Source organism: Dreissena polymorpha, chromosome 4 (assembly GCF_020536995.1).
Source record: "Dreissena polymorpha isolate Duluth1 chromosome 4, UMN_Dpol_1.0, whole genome shotgun sequence".
Classification (NCBI taxonomy): domain Eukaryota; kingdom Metazoa; phylum Mollusca; class Bivalvia; order Myida; family Dreissenidae; genus Dreissena; species Dreissena polymorpha.
The window spans coordinates 130,527,608-130,548,729 of NC_068358.1; the positions used below are offsets into that span (position 1 = coordinate 130,527,608).

The window sequence follows — 21,122 nt, forward strand, 5'->3', positions numbered from 1 at the left end:
GGCTCTCGAAATTGTTGATGAATTCTGCTACTTGGGCCTTAAACTTCACTACACTGGTAATATATCTAAAGCTATTAAGGCAAATAATGAACAAGCCTTAAAAGCTTACAATCATTTATTGTCAATTTTTAGTAAAGTGAAGCTTAGCACTAAAACAAAACTCTCTCTATTTGACTCCCTAGTTGTTCCAATTATTCTGTATGGATCTGAAATATGGGGAATTTACAACATTAAAGAAGTAGATAAACTTAATTTCAAATTTTGTAAAACTATTCTTGGTGTACGCTCACAGACTTCTAATGCTGCTGTTTTGGGTGAATTAGGCAGATTTCCTCTTTCTATAATATGTAAACAACGTGCACTCAGTTATTGGATTAAAATTAAGCAAAACCCGAACTCTTTGATGCATACGGTTTATAACGAACAATGTAATATTTACAATGAGAATAATAATAATAACACAAATATGTGGTGTGCATTTGTAAAACAACAATTAGATCAACTAGGGCATGGTATATTTTACAATAACTTAAATGACAACTGTAATTATTCTTATGAAATTAATCAAAGAATAAAAGATCAGTTTATACAAAATTGGCATGATACAATTAATAGCCAACCGAAATTAGAATACTATAAAATGTTTAAGACTGAATTCGCTTATGAAAAATATTTAGATTGCATTAATAATAGAAATAATAAACAACAGTTATCCAGATTTAGACTTAGCGCCCATAAATTAGAAATAGAGACTGGTAGATATAATAACATACCCAGAGTTGAACGTAAGTGTAAACTATGTAACGCAAACACTGTTGAATCGGAATATCACTTCTTTCTTACTTGCTCCATCTATAAAGATCTACGAACAAAATATTGTATTCGTTCTAACTGGCCAAACTTAGTCAAATTTAAAAATATACTATCTTGTCAAAATACTACAGTAATTAACAATGTTGCAAGATTCATTACTGAGGCAATGAAACTCCGTGATGAAAAATTAGAAGTATTTGCTGCTTCTTAAATTAAAGGTGTACGGAATCGTTAATATATTGTTTATTTACTACTTGTTACTTCTTACATAAAATACATTTACTTTTGTAAATGATGTTTGAACACTTTACATAGTTATCTATGTGTACAATTATGTATGTTCTTTGTATTGTACTGATGTACTTCGACCATAATTTGTTAACTTGAATATGTAAATGGTCAAAGGCATTTTGCCGATGTTCCAATAAAAACTTGAAAAACTTGATATCTTAAATCGCTTGTCTCAAAATTGGAACACAAATACAAAATGATGATATAACATACTAAATTATCGGATAACACAATTTTTGTATCTGCTTACAAAGTGATACAAAGTTGACACCTACTTTATCTCAATTGTTTATGGACGCTTATTGTTGATACAATAAGATAGAGGACTTGAAATAATGCGATAACCGCTTATTCAGAACAAACAAATATAAGTATTATAAATACTGTTATATAAATAATTACAAACCTACTTGGGGTAGCTGAAGCAAACTCTTATCAAAATGTTAAATATACATGTAGTATACAGTGACACTCCGATGTCCGAGCTATGAGCTATTTGACCATGTGATCTCATTGTTTTCATATTTGCGGTTATCGTTGAACCGATTATATGTATCAGTTAACAAGCATTCATGTGATTGGTGTCATTTTGAGCATATAAATGAACGGTCGTCAAACTTTTCATTTATAACGTATCCATTTAAAGCTTCATCGAAGGTAGATAGAAACTAATATAAAATTATATTTACACAATGAAAGTTACCGCACTTATTATCGTATGTTGTTCTCTGGGAGCCAATGCATGGAGTTTTTGGAGAAGCCCCTGGGTAAAGCCGCGTGAAGGTATGGTTCACTGAAGATTATACATTAGGTCTAACATTTTATTATATGTTAAGATATTTTGATTTAGCATTCAATAAACTTTTTCGATTATTGTTTCTTTGTTGAAGAATGTTGTATGTGATGGTTTTATTCATTTTGGACTATGGTTTGATTCTGGCTTGTCGAAATTCAGATGTTCTTGGTCTATTTTTGTTTGAAGTATTATTTAAACAATATTGGAGCCTATGGTAAGATGCGATGCCGCTATAAAAAATTTATGTTTTACTCTTTAACAAAAAAATCCCCATAATTTAAAATGTTAGCAAAACAGCTCCCCTTATAATGTTTATGGATGTCCATTAATTCTTTATTTATTCATAACATAAGAACATATCTTGAGTGACAGCAATGTGCTTCGACTTTCACATTTTTAACCCCCCTCTCATGTTCCACTAGATTTGTTCCTCTTCAAAATGTGTGCAAATCGTTTGAAATATAATATATAGTTAATACTAATGTTCAATTGCAAATGAAATGCAAAAGAGTGATGTAAAACCTCATTTACGGTATTTTCTAGAATAATTAACCCATTTATGCCTAGCGTCTTGAAAAAAGGCCATGGAAAACAGCACGATGCGGCGTCTGATCGGGGTCTGCGCTGTTTGCTTATAGGAATTTCTGTAAGAAACATTCTAAATATAGAAATAAATATACTAGTCATCCCTAATTTTGGAAATAAATTGAGACAATTAAGAAGGATGGGAGAGTCAACTAGGCATACATAGGTTAGATAATTATATTTATAATATCACCAGCATGTTTTATATTGTACCTTTTTCCTTTTGAGCCGCAACATGCACTTTCGTTCATAGGTCTTTCCCAATATTATCATTTGATTTGTATACTGTTGTAGGGGTGACTGATGAATGCCTTCAGATGGCAGCACGTGGGGACTGCGGGTTCTATCAGTGTCTCGAAAGGAGATTTCAGTGTGGGAGCGATGGCTATGCACTCAAGATTGGCTCCCATTTCTGTAACAAGAGTGACGAAATACACAGTCGCTTCACAGCTCAAGCAAGTATCATGCCATTGATGAATGTTACTGTTTTTTTTGTTTTAATTTACAGTTCTATTTCAAGTTAAATATATGAGTCGCGTTCTGAGAAAACTTGGCATAATGCATGTGCTTGAAGTGTTGTCCCAGATAAGCCTGTGCAGTCCGCACAGGCTAATCGGGACGACACTTTCCGCCTAATTTTTTTTTTTTGCTAAAAAGAGACTTCATTTCAACGAAAAATGTCATAAAAGCGGAAAGTGTCGTCTCTGATTAGCCTGTGCGGATTGCACAGGCTAATCTGGGACGACGCTTTTCGCACATGCATTATGCCCAGTTTTCTCAGAACGCCACTCATATTTGCTTCTGATGAATTGCATGTGTGTTCATGTCTTTTTAACATTATACGCATTCAACTTGTAATGGACATGAAATGAACATAGTCACATTATTGAAATTTGAGTACGTCAGACATAACCATTTTAGTCTAGCAGTAGAAAACTGCATGCGTGCTCAAGTTATTAATGGCGTGTCGCACATGTGCGGGCATGGCAATTTAATGATGGTTTACATAAAATTTAATAAAAATGCATAAGGCAGATATGTTCGTGTTAAATTCTACATCATTTGAGAGTTTCGACAGAAAAAGGCATATGGTGACATAATCATAAAATTTAGCCTAAACAAATGAGTGCATACATTCAACATTTATTTGGTTAAATTTTAGTTTTTAATTACAAACGAAAGATTCATTATGAATGACATTTGATGTCAGTATTCGCTTGCATGTGAATACATGTTATAAACTATGGATCACTTAATGTGTTAGGAATAATTAAAATAAAGTTAATATCCTACCAAATTTTAATCAACTTCAAATGTCGTATAAAACTTAAGGATGGCTTAAGAGAATACATAACCCTATGAAATTAAGTTTAACCGGACTGTAAATTTGAAATTTTTATGAACTTAAATATAATGTTAGTAATCTTATTTCAACAGAAACAGCAACTCAATGATTATTTTAAACTACGCATTTACCTAAAATGTGTACTAAATCAGAAAATGTATCATTACACGTCGCATTTTAGGGTCAACGATACATGGAAGGTTCTAAAGCATGCATCACAAATGCCTTACTCCCAGTTTACAAACAAAATTCAATAAGATGTGATGACGTTATGAGCGAAGGAGCCAGGGCAATGCGCACGTGCAGTTATGAGGATTTCGCGGGAATGGACGCGTGCACCTTTATTCGAGGCAACATGGACGCCTACAACGATATGCTGGGAACAGAAGAGATTTCTAGACTTATAAGCATGGGTAGCCCCAGGTACGTGTGTGACAGCGGCACGAATATAAGGAAAGATATACTAATTAGCATACGAATAAAAAAATAAAAAAGATCTTATATATTATCAAGTTCTTTTAGTCATTTTGTGTCCAGTTTTAAACATCTTTCGAAAACTTCATATTTGTGTTGCAGAATGATGGATTTCATATGAAGATATGTAATGACATTCACCATATTGTCATGTTGACAGTCACGATATTTATCGTACTGCAACATTTTTATTCACTTGCTTGAAATTGTTAACTGTTTTACAGACTTTTGGCCAGAATCTTCATAGACGGGGCACGTTGTGGTGCCACGATTGCTACGGAAAGGTTTCAGTCCGTCGCCGGAAGCTTAAACGATTTTATGGGTGGAGTCAGAGATAGCATTACATCATGGTGGTCATAAACTTTTGTTTTCTAGATGGAAAATCTGATGTTTTATTTTACAATGCTTAATGATGTGTAATATCCACTACTGAAAAAAACAACAGAAAACAAAACGTTCATTTAGTTATTGTGTTTGTTGAATTCGTAATTTAGTTTTTGAAAGTGCAATAATATTTTCTTGTCGGAGTTTTACTTGTTCATCCGATTTTTTTAAGTTTGGATATTGATGGCTCCATTTAAGAAAGTATATTTATAGTAATGTATTATGCGTAATCTATGCACAGAAAATTGCGCAGTAGCTTTATAAAACAACATACGTACAATTTGAAGATGTATTGTCTATTTAAAGGGGCCTTTTCACAGATATTTGCATGATTTGAAGTTTGTCATTAAATGCTTTATATTGATTATTGTAAACATTGGAAATGAAAAGCTCCAGTAACAAATCGAGAATAAAATAAAAAAAATAAAAAAGTAACCATCAACTAGGCTCGAACCAGTGACCCCTCGAGTCCTGGAGTAAAAGTATGTGCCATTTAGACCATTCGGCCATCCGCGCTCACGCAATGTAGAATGTATTTTATACTTTATGCAAGCAATTTTCGTAGTTTCACAAAATATAACGACAACAGCAGAACTTTCCATATTATTCAATCGTTTCGCGTTGCAACGCTTTATAATTTTCAGGTTTTTAAATCGTCAACAGATGCATATATTTGCTTTTTTAGAACATGGTAAATGTTCAGTATTACTGTTTCATCACAAATATCATAACTAAAACGAAATTTTGCGAATCTGAAACAACTTTTTGTAATGGTGTCAATTTACCAAAACGTTCAAAGGCCCCTTTAAACTGTGATTAAAATATAAAACTATTTACGAATCACTAGGACCAAAATGATCCGCTCAAATGACCTTTTTCAATTGCGTTCGAATAGTATATTATTAATTGCAGTTTGGTTTAATGAAAAAAACACCCGTACAGAATATTTACACGTTATTTTTAACCTTTAAAATAATAATTTTCCAAGTAAATTATTTTCACCGTATAAAAATTAAACAACTTGCTGGGCGATTGTGCGCTAACATACTTAATAAATACGTCTCTAAAACGAGCAGTAAAAAATCTAATGATCTTCGGAACGATATCAAAGTTAAACGGTTGGCATAATAGTGAAGACTTTAACAGTAATATGTAAGAAACTTGTCTAAAAAACATGGCAATATTTGTTATCAGACAGTGAGTCATGGCACAGCATCCCATTGGTAATAAAAATACGTGCGCATTAAAAAAAAACAGACCATTATTTTCAACCGCAAAGCCTCACTATAAAACGTGTTTATGTGTTATATCATGTTTTTAATGCAGTACATACTTTCCAATAACCTAAAGAGACCAATATATCAAAACTTTAGACATCGTAATGAAAGAAATATCATTTGAACAAAGCCAGGAATACAAGAGTACTAAGATAAATCCACGACCATTTACATGTGCACACATCTCGAAGAGTATTGCAATATATCCATGAACACAGCGATAGCGTTAATGGCGTCGAATTACTAGTGGCTAGATACAGGGAACATCTAAATGGCTATCAAAAAGTAAAGTTTTTTTTTAAAATGAGTACAATTTAATGAAACAAGAAGTGTTGACATAATGCAAACCATCCTTTATCAATAGGAAAATCATAAATATGCATCATGTGAGCTTGGTATTTCGCGAGCAAGTAAATGGCCGGATGTTAATGTTATTTCTGATTGGCTATGCATTTATTTATGCTCTTGTTTTAGTTTACGCTATCTTTAAATCATTGCTATTTACGAGACTGATCGACATTTCCTTGGAAGCTAAGGTCAAATTAATCTTTTTATTTCATGTTTTGTTTGTTACTATGAATTATACTGTAACGATCGCTTCATTTTCATTTAAGCAGAAAGGAACAATGCGTTGTTGTTGTTGTTAAGTGTTGTTGTTGTTATACTTGTGACTTCGATACATACGCAAAATATTACATGCACGCTGTACGCTGGAGCTTACGTTCTGAGTTTTGTTTATCCTTATTCAAATTATTAAAAAACAATCAAATTATATGCACCATAACTTGCAGATTTATATAAGAAATACTGTAATTTGACCCGTCTCTAGCCGCCAAAAATTGCAAGGTAAGTGTTCACCGTCACAAAGTGTAATTACAGCCCTCAACAAGCTTGTCAGTCTTCTGCAAGAAACAAAACAATTATTTATTCGTGAAAACTATTTTAAGAAACGTTTCCCGTAGATAAATTGAAAAAGTATGCATATCAAAATAACAAACGAAGAGGTTCTCTTTGTTTAAAACACAAAACTGAGTATGCAAAAAGTTAGCAAATAATATTAGTCATACATTAATTGCATTTAGTGGGATAATGGCATACATACGAAACAAGTTTTGGAACTACGATAATTTGACCAAAATCGTGTTCCCATCCACGTGTTAAGGGGATTGTTTACAGTTTTTTCATTTTTTTCAAATGCCGTTATATATGATTGCTTACAAATCTTAATGTTTGTAGTCGTCTCAACTCATTTTAAAGTAAGACAACAAGTTGAAAAAATAACGTTGTCGGCATTCGACCCTATGTCTTCAGAATACGAAAGCGGATTCGCTACCACTGCGCTACGCCAAAAATCATGCACTGTTGTGAAACAATACCTACTATAAACGTTATCTTGCTTTTGCCCATAACAAAATTGTTTAAGGAACGAAATTTATTATATTTTCTTAGAACGCTGTTGAACTTAAAAAGGTCTTAGCAAATATGCTAAAATGGTCTTAGAAGAAAATCTTCAAACAAGTTTCTAAGTGAACAATTGTAAGAATTATTTTCTTTATCTATTTCGTCTGCCAACATCACACATCCGGGTATTTTTACCCCTTGATAAACACGAACCCGACTACAGGACGTGTTTCTGATTTGCTGTAATAAAGTCTATTGGCGAAAGCTCAATACTAAAAAGAGACGAATACTAGTTTGATTCATCCACGATTAATTGCTTTACTATCATATTTGCCATGTGGTATTCTCTCTTGGATTTTGAGTTACCGTAATTTAAATTTTACTTTAAAATGTGGCAGTACGGTCTCGTAACAATAATTAATGCTGTAATTTAAAATTCTGCACTCCAGTACTAATCTCAAACCAATGTTTTAAGTACATGTGTATATACAATTTTCAGAACAGTGGGAGGATTGTGTGGGAGGCTTGATTACCAAATACACTGTACATCTATTTAAAGTTTAGTTGGATGAAGAATGTGAATATTAATTTATTTAACTTGCTTATGAAACTGACAGTTTCTAACACATATTCCAAACATTTCTTAATTCTGCGTTCCAGCGGACCTTCGATCAATTTAGGGATTTATTGATCAACGAATTGATAACATTTTGATTTCGTTATTTGATGCATGCCATAATTAAAGGTGAAACTTCAAATTTGATTTACATTTTTTTTAAATATGAATTTCATCTATTAATACTTACTTATAAAATAAACCAATCGTTCTAAGATACCCAAAAGTACTCTCTTCTGAATATTTAAGGTTCGCTACTGCCATTTTTATTTTTCATATGCAGTTTAAATTAGGGGTTATAAAACGGTTACGCTGAGTCAGTTACATTTATATGAGCATTTGTTTTGCCGTACATCAAAATCGTGATAGTCTCTCAACTGATAGTTGAGACCATTTTGATAAAAACAGTGCTACAACTACATTTAAGAGACGAAATCTGAACAGTTCAGTATTCTTCAGTTCTAGTTCATGAATTGTGCAGATCGCAGAACGTTCTATTGCAATGAAAAATGAAAATATTCAAACATTACACATATGTAATGTTGTCATCTGTCTAAGCTTAACCACAAATGACATTTTATTACCGATGCATTAGGTTTGAGAATTCAATATTAACGACGATATTCACAAAAGGATTTGGTTTAAACAGCCGTTGTTTGACTGAAGATATCCAACAAAAGAATGAGTGGGGATTTTGATCAGAGGGAATTAAACAAGGAATGCATTAACCTGTCTTGTTGAATTGCCACCCATCATGACGACAAAGAGGTCGAACTAAATTCGAATCTTACATTTCTTGTTACATATTTTTGTAACTGTTCTGTATCATATTTTTCTTTGATAAACACAGGCCCGGAACGTTTTTTTTGCGTTGTTTAATACTAGTTTTAAAATAGTTGTTTTGTCCCATACAAGTCAGCGTGTATCATGCAAATATGTTGAATAAAGCACATTCTTTCATACCTAATGATAAAATATGACATTTCTGCAGTTAAATAACAGCAGTAAAAATAAACAAATTGTTATTTTGACCGGTGAAAATAACAAAATTTCGGAACCACTTTTTCTATTTTTGGATTATTATATCATGATTTACTTCAAGATTTATTGATATTTGTTTATGATCACGAGTGAATTAAAAACGATATTCCATCGAATCCAACATATTTTCTTTCTATTTTATTATTTTTCACTGTTTTTTTTTTACATTGTAAAAGTGTTTAACCGGGGAATTTCGCTGTTATAGTGACGTCATTTTGTGCTTTGAAATGTATTGAGGCACACCACTGGAGAAAGGTTAACTTTTCAGCGAAAAGGAAACAGCTTAATGATTATCTTGAATAAGGGGAGAAAAAGAAACAGAAAATGTGTTTATATCAGTGTAAGATCGTTTGTTATTTCACTCGTGGTCATAGAAAAAAATATTTTCTATGATCACTCGTGAAATAACAAACGATCTTACACTGACATGAACAAATATTCTCTATTTATTTCAAAGCAAAGCGTTTATTCGGTGAAGTTTAGAGTATATGTTGACAACCAATGAGGACCATTACTTCCTTATATGTGTCGTCTGCCGTCTAGAAATGCGTATCAGATGATTTTGGTTTTTGAATGGACGAAATAAGACCTACTTGTTTGAGCTTTTCATCTTCTTTAATGAAAAGAAATGCACCCATCGAGACATATGTATCTGTCACTATTGATTTAATTTGACGCTCTTGTTTCGAATTGGATTTTCTATAATTGGATGTCTTATCAACGCTCACACAATATCGTTATTTTTTTCTTAATTATATATATCCCATTTGTGACCCTTTTTATACCAAGGTACAAAAACCCTATTGTTGTTTTTCGCACATCATCATTATTGAGGATTTTTATGCAAATGCCGATCAATATTGTTATATATATATAATGGTTTTTCCCATTACAATAGCATTATAAAAACATACTATTGTTGTTCATCTACTTTAACAGAAACTTTAAGCAAAAACATTAAAGAACGAATATACTTATGTTATCGCAATTTAAGCAACCGCTATTCCAATTCTGATAACTAATGTTATTAATATGCAAGTATGTAATTGCTTTGAGTTGGAACAATTGGAAATAAACTATACGAAGATACAGCCCACATGCATGGTTTACGTTGATATGGTGTCACGAAATACATTATTCCCCATTTAGATGTCTGTAGCGCTATCGAAATCTAAAACAATGTGTGGGCCCATAGACAATTAGGAAATCACATTTACTGTTGCATGATATCTTTCTGGAAAAACAAATAAATTGCTGCCTGTACATGTCGTTTTATTGTAAGAAGTAATGGTTAATTCAAATTGACATGGAAATCAAATTTGAGACAATATTACAAATTTTCTTAATGATTCGTATACAAAACAATTTTTACGAATTTTTTTTTTCGTTTTAGTGAAGTGTCATTTTTTCAGACGATTTAGAAAATACTGGTGTAACACGGTTATGAAGTTTGTAGTTAATAATTATGTTTCGATTTTCTCAGAATTTTAATTACATGCTTGAGGTAAGAATTTACCGGATGATGAGTAAGTAGTGTATGAATATGTGATAAAAATGAGGTATTAAATACAAACGAAAGACAATGTTATTGACGATGACATTCCTAAGATAATTAAGTAGTTTTTCATTTAATTGAGCACATGTTATTGTTAAATATTAATCTCATACCAACTGCAACCAATGCTATGCACATGACATAATAATTCTTATAACACGGGAGTACTGCTCTAATTGCTATGTATTGCTAAGGCTACACAATTTATAGAAATGCAACAGTAACCATTTTAGCTCACGATAAGCCCGATGTTATTGCTCGGAATATACATTTATCTGACATAGTTGATAGAAGAAAAACACTCTGACATACGGCTTTAATGTGATGTGAAACATATCAACACAACACAGAAGCTGTCGTGTACTATATAAGGCCCGCTCTTTGAAATCCGAACTTAATGCATGTGCGTAAAATGTCGCCCTAGATTAGCTCGTGGATCCGAACTTGCTTATTAGGGACGACACTTTACGCTTGTATGAAACTTTTTATTAATCAGATTTCTCTGCTAAATAAAAACCAAGTTTTGGCGAAAAGGGTCGTCCCATATTAGCCTTTGCGTACCGCAAATGTTTATTAAGGATACCACTTTACGCTAGTGCGTTTAGCCTGCTTTTCCAAGAATGAGACTCATACATTGTGTATAACATCACATAATGGAAGCTATACTTTGTGTATAACATCACTTTCATGGAAGCTATACATTATGTATACCATTAAACTCATAGAAGCGATAGGTAATAAATCATAGCCACATCTAAATGGTCATGAAATCCGATGCTTAAGTATATTTGAGAAATTACAAAACATTCAGTTAATATTTGCTTTTTATTTTGCATAATACAAATGCTAATGTATATTCTAAAAACGATATATGTATCACTGTGATTTGTAAAAAATCGTAAATATTGAATTAATTAATTGAATTTATTTAGTTTCTAATTACTTCACAAGGTAATTGTAGCAGGCGTTACGCTCACACAATATATTGTCCCATCATAGTTGTTTAAAAAAAAAATTACTTGTTTTATATTGTTGATTCAACTAATACTTACACGTTTGTTGTTTGTTAAAATTGCAGACAAGTGTTTATTGATTAGTACACGGACACTCTTGTTCACTTCAATGGCATTTGACAGAAAGGAAGATTTTCTATGCGAACGGATGACATGAATTCATTTCCTTTTCAATAAATAATTCGTCTTTGATAGATTGCAAATACAAGTATAACCTTTAAATAAGGACACGTGTTTTTCTTATAAATGAAGATCATCACTAAAGTGACTGGGGATTTCTTTGTAAATCTATATGCAACAATCTTCTCTAAGCCCATGGCATTTTCAAAAATTTAATAACTGGTCTTTAAAGTGCATGTTATTTTTCTGCCACAATCTTCTCTAAGCCCTTGGTATTTTCAAAAATTGAATAACTGGTCTTGAAAGTGCACGATGTTATTCTGCCATTGCAAGTTAACTGGCTTGTATAGCGTTAGATATGTGGTACTTCAGATTTATACATTAGATGTGAACTTTATAGAGTTAATTTCCAAACTCATGGAGACAGAAATGGATTTGTCTATGCGAATATTTACAATTAATGTAATTTAAATTATATATTTTATATATACAATATGCGTACTCTATGTGAATGACATCATTTTATATTCTCGTCTGAAGTGTGTTATTGTTCTATTCATCAAAAGACCGTGCATAGTTCATATTAAAATACCGAAAACATCAAAACCTAAAATTGTATTCTACATATATCATTCACACATATCGTCTGTATAGGTACTTAAACCATTATATTAAATTGCATGTCTTTATTCCTTCACTGGTTGCAATCAAACGAAAATATCGCCTCCTTGGTGCAAAAAGTTACCAGGCGAATCTATAGTGAATGTGTCACGTAAACATGAGTTGCACTCTTTCCGTGGAGATCAAATGAAGTGGTAATGGTGTTTTAAAGCTGACTTGTTTCTTATTGCTTGTCAGACGACACATGGTTTTGAAACCAATCAGACATGTTGAAGGCAACGACGGTTGAAGAAGAGCTTCTTGAAGTTAACAAGTGTCAGTTCCAGGATGACAGCTTGTTTACATTCCATCAAGCGACACATGTGTTGAATACGTATGACGATATTGTAGATTTTTCCCATATGCGATTGCCTTTTGTGTTTAGTTGTGTTTTGAACTCATCCGAATTATCATTGGACCAATGTTCAGAACATGAGAACTAAGCTATCAAAGCAGGATACTAATTGATTCGCTTGTATTGATTCAGGTTTAAAGGACTGTCAAAACCGGTTTAATATTGATAAGGGGGAAATGTTGTCTTGTATGTGTCCGCAAGTTTCGCTATTGTAATTGTCGGTAATACATATTCGCATACATTTTATAAAAAATACCGTTCATATATCCTTCCTATCGTTCTGGTTATTCTTACAATAAACTTATAACAGGTGTATTAAATGGGTATTTAAGATACGAAATAATCATGTTTTCGTATAAACTAGTTTTTGATCTCCAATGACAGAGCATCCGCTTTGGGAAAAGACTTTCAGCTTGCATCAATAGTCGGATTTATTCATTTTGCAAGAATAAGCATTATGCCAGTTTATAAGGATACAATCTTGATACATTTCTTGTTTTAAGTGTAGGTTAATAACATTTCAAGGACTTGAAAATGTAGTTATACCTTATGAATTAAACAGCGCAACTTATTTTCGTTTCCAGACATTTAACCAATATTTAAGATCGACATGTTGGAATTAAGCTCAATTATACAGGTTATCCATATTTTTCTTTCATTCTGCATTTAACGAGGCAAATACATTAAAAACTATCTGTAAGTGTTGTTTTATTTTAACAAGTTGAATAAACTTGTAATCTGATTCTCAAAAGATTGTCAGACTCACAAAAGTTTAAATAAACCATGGTGTTCATGTTGGTATACCTGGCCAGGCATCAACAGCTAGTCTTCCATTTGTGTTCACATACCTTACATGGCTGTTTACATAAATAACGATTACTTAGAGAATATTATAAAGTTATGTCGCATCGGCGCTGTGAAAAATAAATACTCTAAATAATGGGACGTTTACATTTTATTCGCAAAGATACAACTTTGTAACGTACAACACTATGGATTTTCTCTTTAAATTGTATGCATTTTAAAGCAAGACATGGGAAACCAACGTTCAATCAATTGGTAGACAAGTACATTTTACATACCAGACCAGATCAGACCAGGCCAGTCGGTCAAATGCACAGACGGAAAGACGGATAGACGGCCAGACAGACAGACAGACCGACAGACATTTTTTTATGGCAATATGTTGAATTGAATTAAGTGGGCTAAGATATTTTTCCGCGATGCAGTGAAATAGTTTAGGGTCATAATTAACCAGACTAGGCAAAATGTGCAGAATTTACCTTGATGTTAGTGTAATATTTCAAGTAAGAATCAATTATCATTCTCACCTAATGGTTAGTTATTTGTGCTCAATGCTAGAACTTAAATGCGAGGATACCCGCGAGGACTCCACTTAACGTGCCATGAGCTTATTATTTTACATCCGGACAATCGTCTTAGGTCTTTGTCCACCAATATTATCTTTTATAAGAAAGCTGAAAGTCACCATTTCACAAACACTGCGTTGCTTTTACAAAAATGTAAAACTATAGTTATTTATATTGTTTTAAGGTTAATATTATGAAATATCAATATAACTTTGTAATTGTAAAATCGAGCGAAACCACAAATACAAATAATAATACATATGGTTTACTGAACGTGTTCTCATTTTTAAAAAATTATAAAATCGATTGTGAAAATAATTAATTCACCGATACTTTATTTTATTTTTAATTCCCAACCTCACAGAACATGTGAAAACAAGAGATGTGTTTGTCAGAAACACAATTTAGGTAAAACTATCCATGTATATTATATTCAAAATACTTATTATTGAAAAAGTTAGATCCCTATTAGCTAAATCTCGAGTCATCTTCTAATCACTTGATCCCCCCCCCCCAAAGACATAGCATTGTTTGAAATTTACAACGAACACAATTATTAAATAGAATCGCTTCTTGTGAGAAGCTGAATTGTTATGGAAACATTATAACATAGTATAACTCGCCTATTTTTTTTACTTGCGTAATATAGAGTATCAATTGTTCGTTTGAGATCCGTTTCCGTAAAAGACACACATTTATTACGAGATCGATACCGTATTTGCACTTTCTTCACTCATATGGGATATATCTTAACTATAAGTATTTGATGTATATATTGAAACTGATGTGAAAAACCACAAAATCATTCCAAACTATTTATCGATCTTGAACATGTAAAAATGTGAACCCTCATTGGTTCAATGATAATTAATAATGTGTCACATTTTTGAATTCCAGTATATATGATAATAATGACTTTAAATAAGCATTATCGATTATACCGTTACGTATTCGAGTGATGTGAATTATACACATTAGTGCCATATGTACAGGAGATTCAGTGTAAGAAGCGTTTCACGTAGGTTGTCAAGGAGCTGGCAGTCTCCTTCAGGCTTTTCTTTCTGTAGGAGATAGCCCCCGATATTTTACCGAGGAACATCCAGAAATAGAACTTTGGAAACAACTGAGTGGGCAATATTAATCAATATTATTCTGGTAAACTCCTGAAATGGTGTTAATGACTGAGGCGGCTCGCGACAACATACTGACAACATGGAATGGAAAAAAAACATAACTAGTTGAGGATCGATATGATCGGGAATACACTCTGCACTAGAGAAATGATAGCAATTTGAAAGCCGATATTATATTAGAGAACACTGTGAAATGGAAAAGTGATAAAAATAGAGCTCGCACTCATTATTTAAAATGAAAACACCATAAAGTGGAGATATGCTATAAAAAAAATACTAAATCATACTGAAAACAATGCAAAACGTAGAATTGGTGAATGTTAAGTAGAAACTGCCGTTTTTAAACCATAAGCACGGTGAAAAAATGAATTAATCACAACTAAGTTAAAGACCGATATCATTCTGGAAATTTCTCCAAAATAAAGAAATGACAACGAATCAGTTAACAAACAATGTAATACTGGATAACACTATGAAATGAAGAAATGATAACAATTTATCAGACTCAATCTATCATGCTGGACAACCCTATGTATTAGAACACAATTGCTATACACTAATTGCGTTATGATAATGAATGTTATCACATGTCATACCCTGTTTCCCATGTAATATAACTATTACAATATATTTTTATCTTACACATGTGTAATATTTTTTAAGCGTTTTCATTGGCTAAGTTTTCGTTTATTGACCAATCGCATTTGGTTAATTTGCTGAAATGACGTTGCAACGTCAAATGACGTCACATTTCATCGTCCAGGAAATTTGTTAGCAAGCTCGCCAACTAACAAAATTCCTGAACTCGTTAAAAAATATGGTTTGATATGACAACTCGTGCCAGATCATATATATATATATATATATATATATAGCTATTATATGACAACTCGTGCCAGATCCTATATATATATATATATATATATATATATATATATATAATATATATATATATATATATATATATATATATATATATATATATATATATATATATATATATATATATATATATATATAGCTATAATGTTAGTAATCGGGCTTTAAGACAAAGTTATATTGTCACGTAGCTTGTGTCGCGCAAGGCGATGCGTTGCACTTCATTTCTTCTATTCTCATCAATGATTTATATTCATCATTATAATATCTTCCACTTCACCTGTAAAACAGTTGATCACGATTGCATTGATGTAATTATTGTCTTTGTAAGTAACAATAATACTCTTGAGTGTCCGTCAATCCATTTTTGTGTTAGAGCAACAACCACAAATACAACGCAATGTATGGCTGTTCGTGTACCATTTGATGGTCTAATTAAAAAAAACAATTGATCTAGTATTTGTATTTTAAATGAAGATAATATAAACAAATCGCGCTATTCCATATTAATTGCATTTCAAAATAGCGTTAATTTAAGCGATATGGATGTCAAAGCATGAGGGTGAAGACGTTGAAGATACTTCCATATTTCGGACATACAATCTTAGACAAAAATAAAGGAGGCCACATTATGCTTTTGCAAAGAGCCAATTTTTAATGTTTTTAAAGTAAACCTTTTTCAATGTAACGAAACATTCGTTTTTGTTATGTATTGTTACACAAGTTATGATAATTCTTCTTTCTTTTGATTAATGCTCGAAACGGTTTGCATTCACTTGATGTATTGCACAGACAATTACAAGTTTTTAACCGTAAACATTCGTCAAGCATGTTAAAGTTGGTATCCACTCAGGAATCGAAGTGTTTGTTTACTTTCCTCGAATAGTCTTGTGCAATGAATTCTGCTCCATACGTCAATGGACTCGCAACAGCTCAATTCAACAAACTTTGTGTAAAAACAAAGAAACATAAATTTTAAATAAGGTATAAATTATGTATAGCAAAAGTTAGACACAATTGTTTTATTTGATTTTTTAAATGGTCGTTCAAAAACATTTATTGGTAATACGTGGACTAAATGTATAATCACATTTGAAACTTATTTCCAAATATTTAAAAATATGATTCTCTTTTGACTGTTTGAGTTATTTAAAATAATTTCCGCACACCTTGTTTTTATTCAAAAATGCGAATGTCCAAAAATATTCCGACATCAAGAAAACAAATTGTGTATTGTAAAACCGACTCAAACGCTAGCCAAGAAAATATTGATTGACATTGAATGTCGTTCAACTCGTTACATCTAACTTTCAGAAGTAACTTTTGTCAGCAGAAGAAAACACTATTGATTGATTAGATTTCTCTGCTATTGTTTTTACGCATCACAAACAATATATGGTCACTTCTTGACTACAAATTTTAGCATCACTAACATTTAAAGTAAAGTTTTAATTATGCTACAAATTCGAATTGTGGTCACAATATCGAAATCAAATGCTCATAACAATTGGTTGGACAAGTAACGCATCCTTTCCATCGTCGTTATTCTTGCATTTTACAAATGAAAAATAGAAGTGTAATCACAGTAAACACACGAGAAAGATAACACATGTTTTCGTATTGAAAATGTACATTGACTACAAAGTCCATTAACATAACCTCATAAATAACCATGTTGACTGATAACAGTTATATTAGTTAAAATGTGTCATTCATTTTGTACATGACGAAAATTTCTGGTAACATGCGATATAAAACGAGTTTTGTTGAATTATCTGTCAAGTTCATACATTACTATTTCATACGATTACTGATAAATCCACTAGATTCATGTATTTCGTATTATTACTTTGTTTAACACAAGAGACTGTAATGTTTGTGTGTTATAAAATTATTTTCTTCTCTGTTCTAATAACACGCATTTGTTTCAACCTAGTTTTATTTTATAAATTATATATTATTATATATAATTTATGCAATCGGAAGATTGAAATGCATATTGCATTTGATAAAGATTGGATAAAGTTATCTCGCAACAAAACTTAATTATGTAATTTAAATGTTTCGCATCAGTACTGATCTCAAACCAATGGTTTAAGTATAGTGATGGGGATTGTGTGGAATGCTAGATGACCAAATGCACTGTACATCTATTTTAAGAACATTTACCTTATTTGGATGCAGAATGTGAAAATTGATTTATTTAATTTGCTTCTGAAACTGACAGTTTCTAACAAATATTCCAAACATTTATTATTTCTGCGTCCCAGTGACCTATGCTCAAGTAAGGATTTTTTTTATATCAAAGATACATTTTGATTTGTTTACTTAATGCATGAAATAATTGAAGGTATAACTTCAAAGTTGATCTACAGTTTCTTTATATAAGTTTCACCTATTAAATCCTAACTTATATAATAAACCAATAGTTCAACGATACCCCAAAGTGCTATCTTCTGATTATTTCAGTGTCTCTACTGCCACTTATATTATGCATATGCAGTTAAGATTGCAGTTTATAAAACGGTTACGCTGACTCGGTTACATTAATATGAGCATTTGGTTTGCGTTAAAACTCTAATCGTGAAAGTCCCTCAACTGACAGTTGAGACCATTTTGATGAAAGCAGGGCTACAACTACATTAAAGCGAAGAAATTTGAACAGTTCAGAATTGTGCAGTTCTATTTCATGAAATGTACAGATCGCAAAACGCTCTATTGCAATAAAAAAATGAAAATATTCACTCAAAATGACATCTTATGACCGATGCATTAGGTTTGAGAATTCTATATAAACGACGATATTCACAAAAAGATATGTTTTAAACAGCCATTGTTTATCTGAAGATATCCAACAAAAGAATGAGTGGGGATTAACCTGGCTTGTTGAATTGCCACCCATCATGACGACAAAGACGTCGACCTACATTCGAATCTTACATTTCTTGATACATATATGTGTAACTGTTCAGAACTATATTTTGCTTTGATATAAACAGGCCCGCAGCAGTCTTTTTGCGTTGTTAATAACTAGTTTTAAAAAAGTTGTGTTTTTTTTCCCATAAAAGTCAGCGTGTAACATGTAAATATGTCAAATAAAGCACATTATTTCCAATCAAAGCGTTTATTCGGTGAAGTTGAGAGTGTATGTCGACAACCAATGAGGACCATTACTTCCTTATATTTGTCGTCTGCCTTTTAGGAATGCGTATCAGATGATTTTGGTTTTTGAATGGACGAAATAAGACCTACTTGTTTGAGCTTTTGATCTTATTCAATGAAAAGTAATGAACCCACCGAGATATATGTATCTGCCACGATTGATTCAATTTGACGCTCTTGTCCCGAAATGTATATTCTTTTATTGGATGTCTTTTCAACGCTCACACGATATCTTTTTTTCTTATTTATATAAAACCCGTGTGTGACCCTTGTTATACCAAGGAACAACCCTATTGTTTTTTTCGCACATCATCATTATTGAGGATATAAAAAAATTGCAAATGTCGTTCAAAATGGTTATACATATTTATCCAGTCACATGCCTTTAAATCAGCCCGATAACCAGGTAACCTAATATCCCAAAAGATATTAGGCTAGATTACCACGTGATCTCGAATATCCGTCAGTTGCTCTCCGCGTATGCGCATGCCTGTACTATTTCCTTTTAATAAAATATACTTTATTTCAATTTAAAAAAATACAAAATAAATGTTAAGTACCGTTTGTTCAAACATTTTTGTTTTATCAGCATAATTTAGTCTTTGTGTATTGAATTAATATCGATTGACTCGATGCCTGTGTTGTTTAATAAGATAAAAGATAACCTTAGCGTTTTGCATGACGTGACGTCACAATGTTTGTGTTCGAGTGTTTTTTTCTCCATATTAAATATTTAAACACAAAATAATCGAAAACTCGATATTTTAGAAACATTTCAACGAATGTTGTAAATGTGACAGGATAACTAGAATAATAGGTTTGTGACGTGGATGGAGAATGGTTATCTGGCTCGTCGGAGAATCTTATCGGGGTTCGCCGATAACTTCCTCCGACTTGCCAGATAACGATTCTCCATCCATGTCACCAACCTATTATTCTCTATATATTGCTTTTTTCCATTACAATAGCATTATAAAAACATGTTATTTTTGTTCATCTACTTTGGAAATAAAACCTTCTAAAAGCATAAACATTAAAGAACGAATATACGCATGTTATCATAATTAAAGCAACCGCTCTTAGAATTCTTATAACTAATGTTATTATTTAGGCATGCATGCCATTGCATTCAGTTGGAACAGTTGGAAAATAAACTATTCGCAGATACAGCCCACATTCATGGTTTACGTTGACATGGTGTCACGCAATACTTGATTCCCCATTTAGATGTCTGTAGCGCTTTTGAAATGTAAAACATTATGTGAGCCTAGACAACGACGAAATCACATTTACTGTTGGATGATCTTTTTTTGAAAAACAAATATCTTGCAGCCAATATACATGACGTTTTATTGTAAGATGTAGTGGTCAATTCAAATCGACATGGAAAATACTGGTGTTACACGGTTATGAAGTTTGTAGTAAATAATAATGTATCGATTTTCTCGGAATTTTAGATACATTCTCGTGGAAGAAATTTACCGGGTGATGAGTATGTAGTGTATGGACATGTCAAAAAGGTGAGGTATTAAATACAAAGAAACACAATGTCATTGACGATGGCATTCTTAAAATAAATAAGTCGTTTTCATTTAACTGAACACATGTTTTTGGTTAAATATTGATCTCATACGAACTGCAACCAATGCTATGCACATGAAATAATACTTATTATAATACGAGAATACCGCTCTAAATGCAATTTATTGATTAGGCCACACAATTTATAGAAATGCAACAGGAAGCATTTTTGCTCACGATAAGCCCGATGATATTGCTCGGAATATACATTTATCTGACACAGTTGGTAGAAGAAAAGCACTCTGAAATACGGCTTTTATGTGATGTGAAA

The 21,122-nt window shown here is 32.1% G+C and overlaps 1 protein-coding gene across 1 annotated transcript; it reads left to right on the forward strand.

Moving 5' to 3' along the window:
• Positions 1-1,625: 1,625 nt before the first annotated feature.
• On the forward strand, positions 1,626-4,831 carry LOC127876477 (uncharacterized). Its single transcript, XM_052421788.1, has 4 exons — positions 1,626-1,887; positions 2,780-2,940; positions 4,012-4,253; positions 4,529-4,831. Exons 1-4 carry the CDS (start codon positions 1,797-1,799, stop codon positions 4,662-4,664), a joined length of 630 nt encoding a protein of 209 aa, XP_052277748.1. The 5' UTR covers positions 1,626-1,796; the 3' UTR covers positions 4,665-4,831.
• Positions 4,832-21,122: the final 16,291 nt, after the last annotated feature.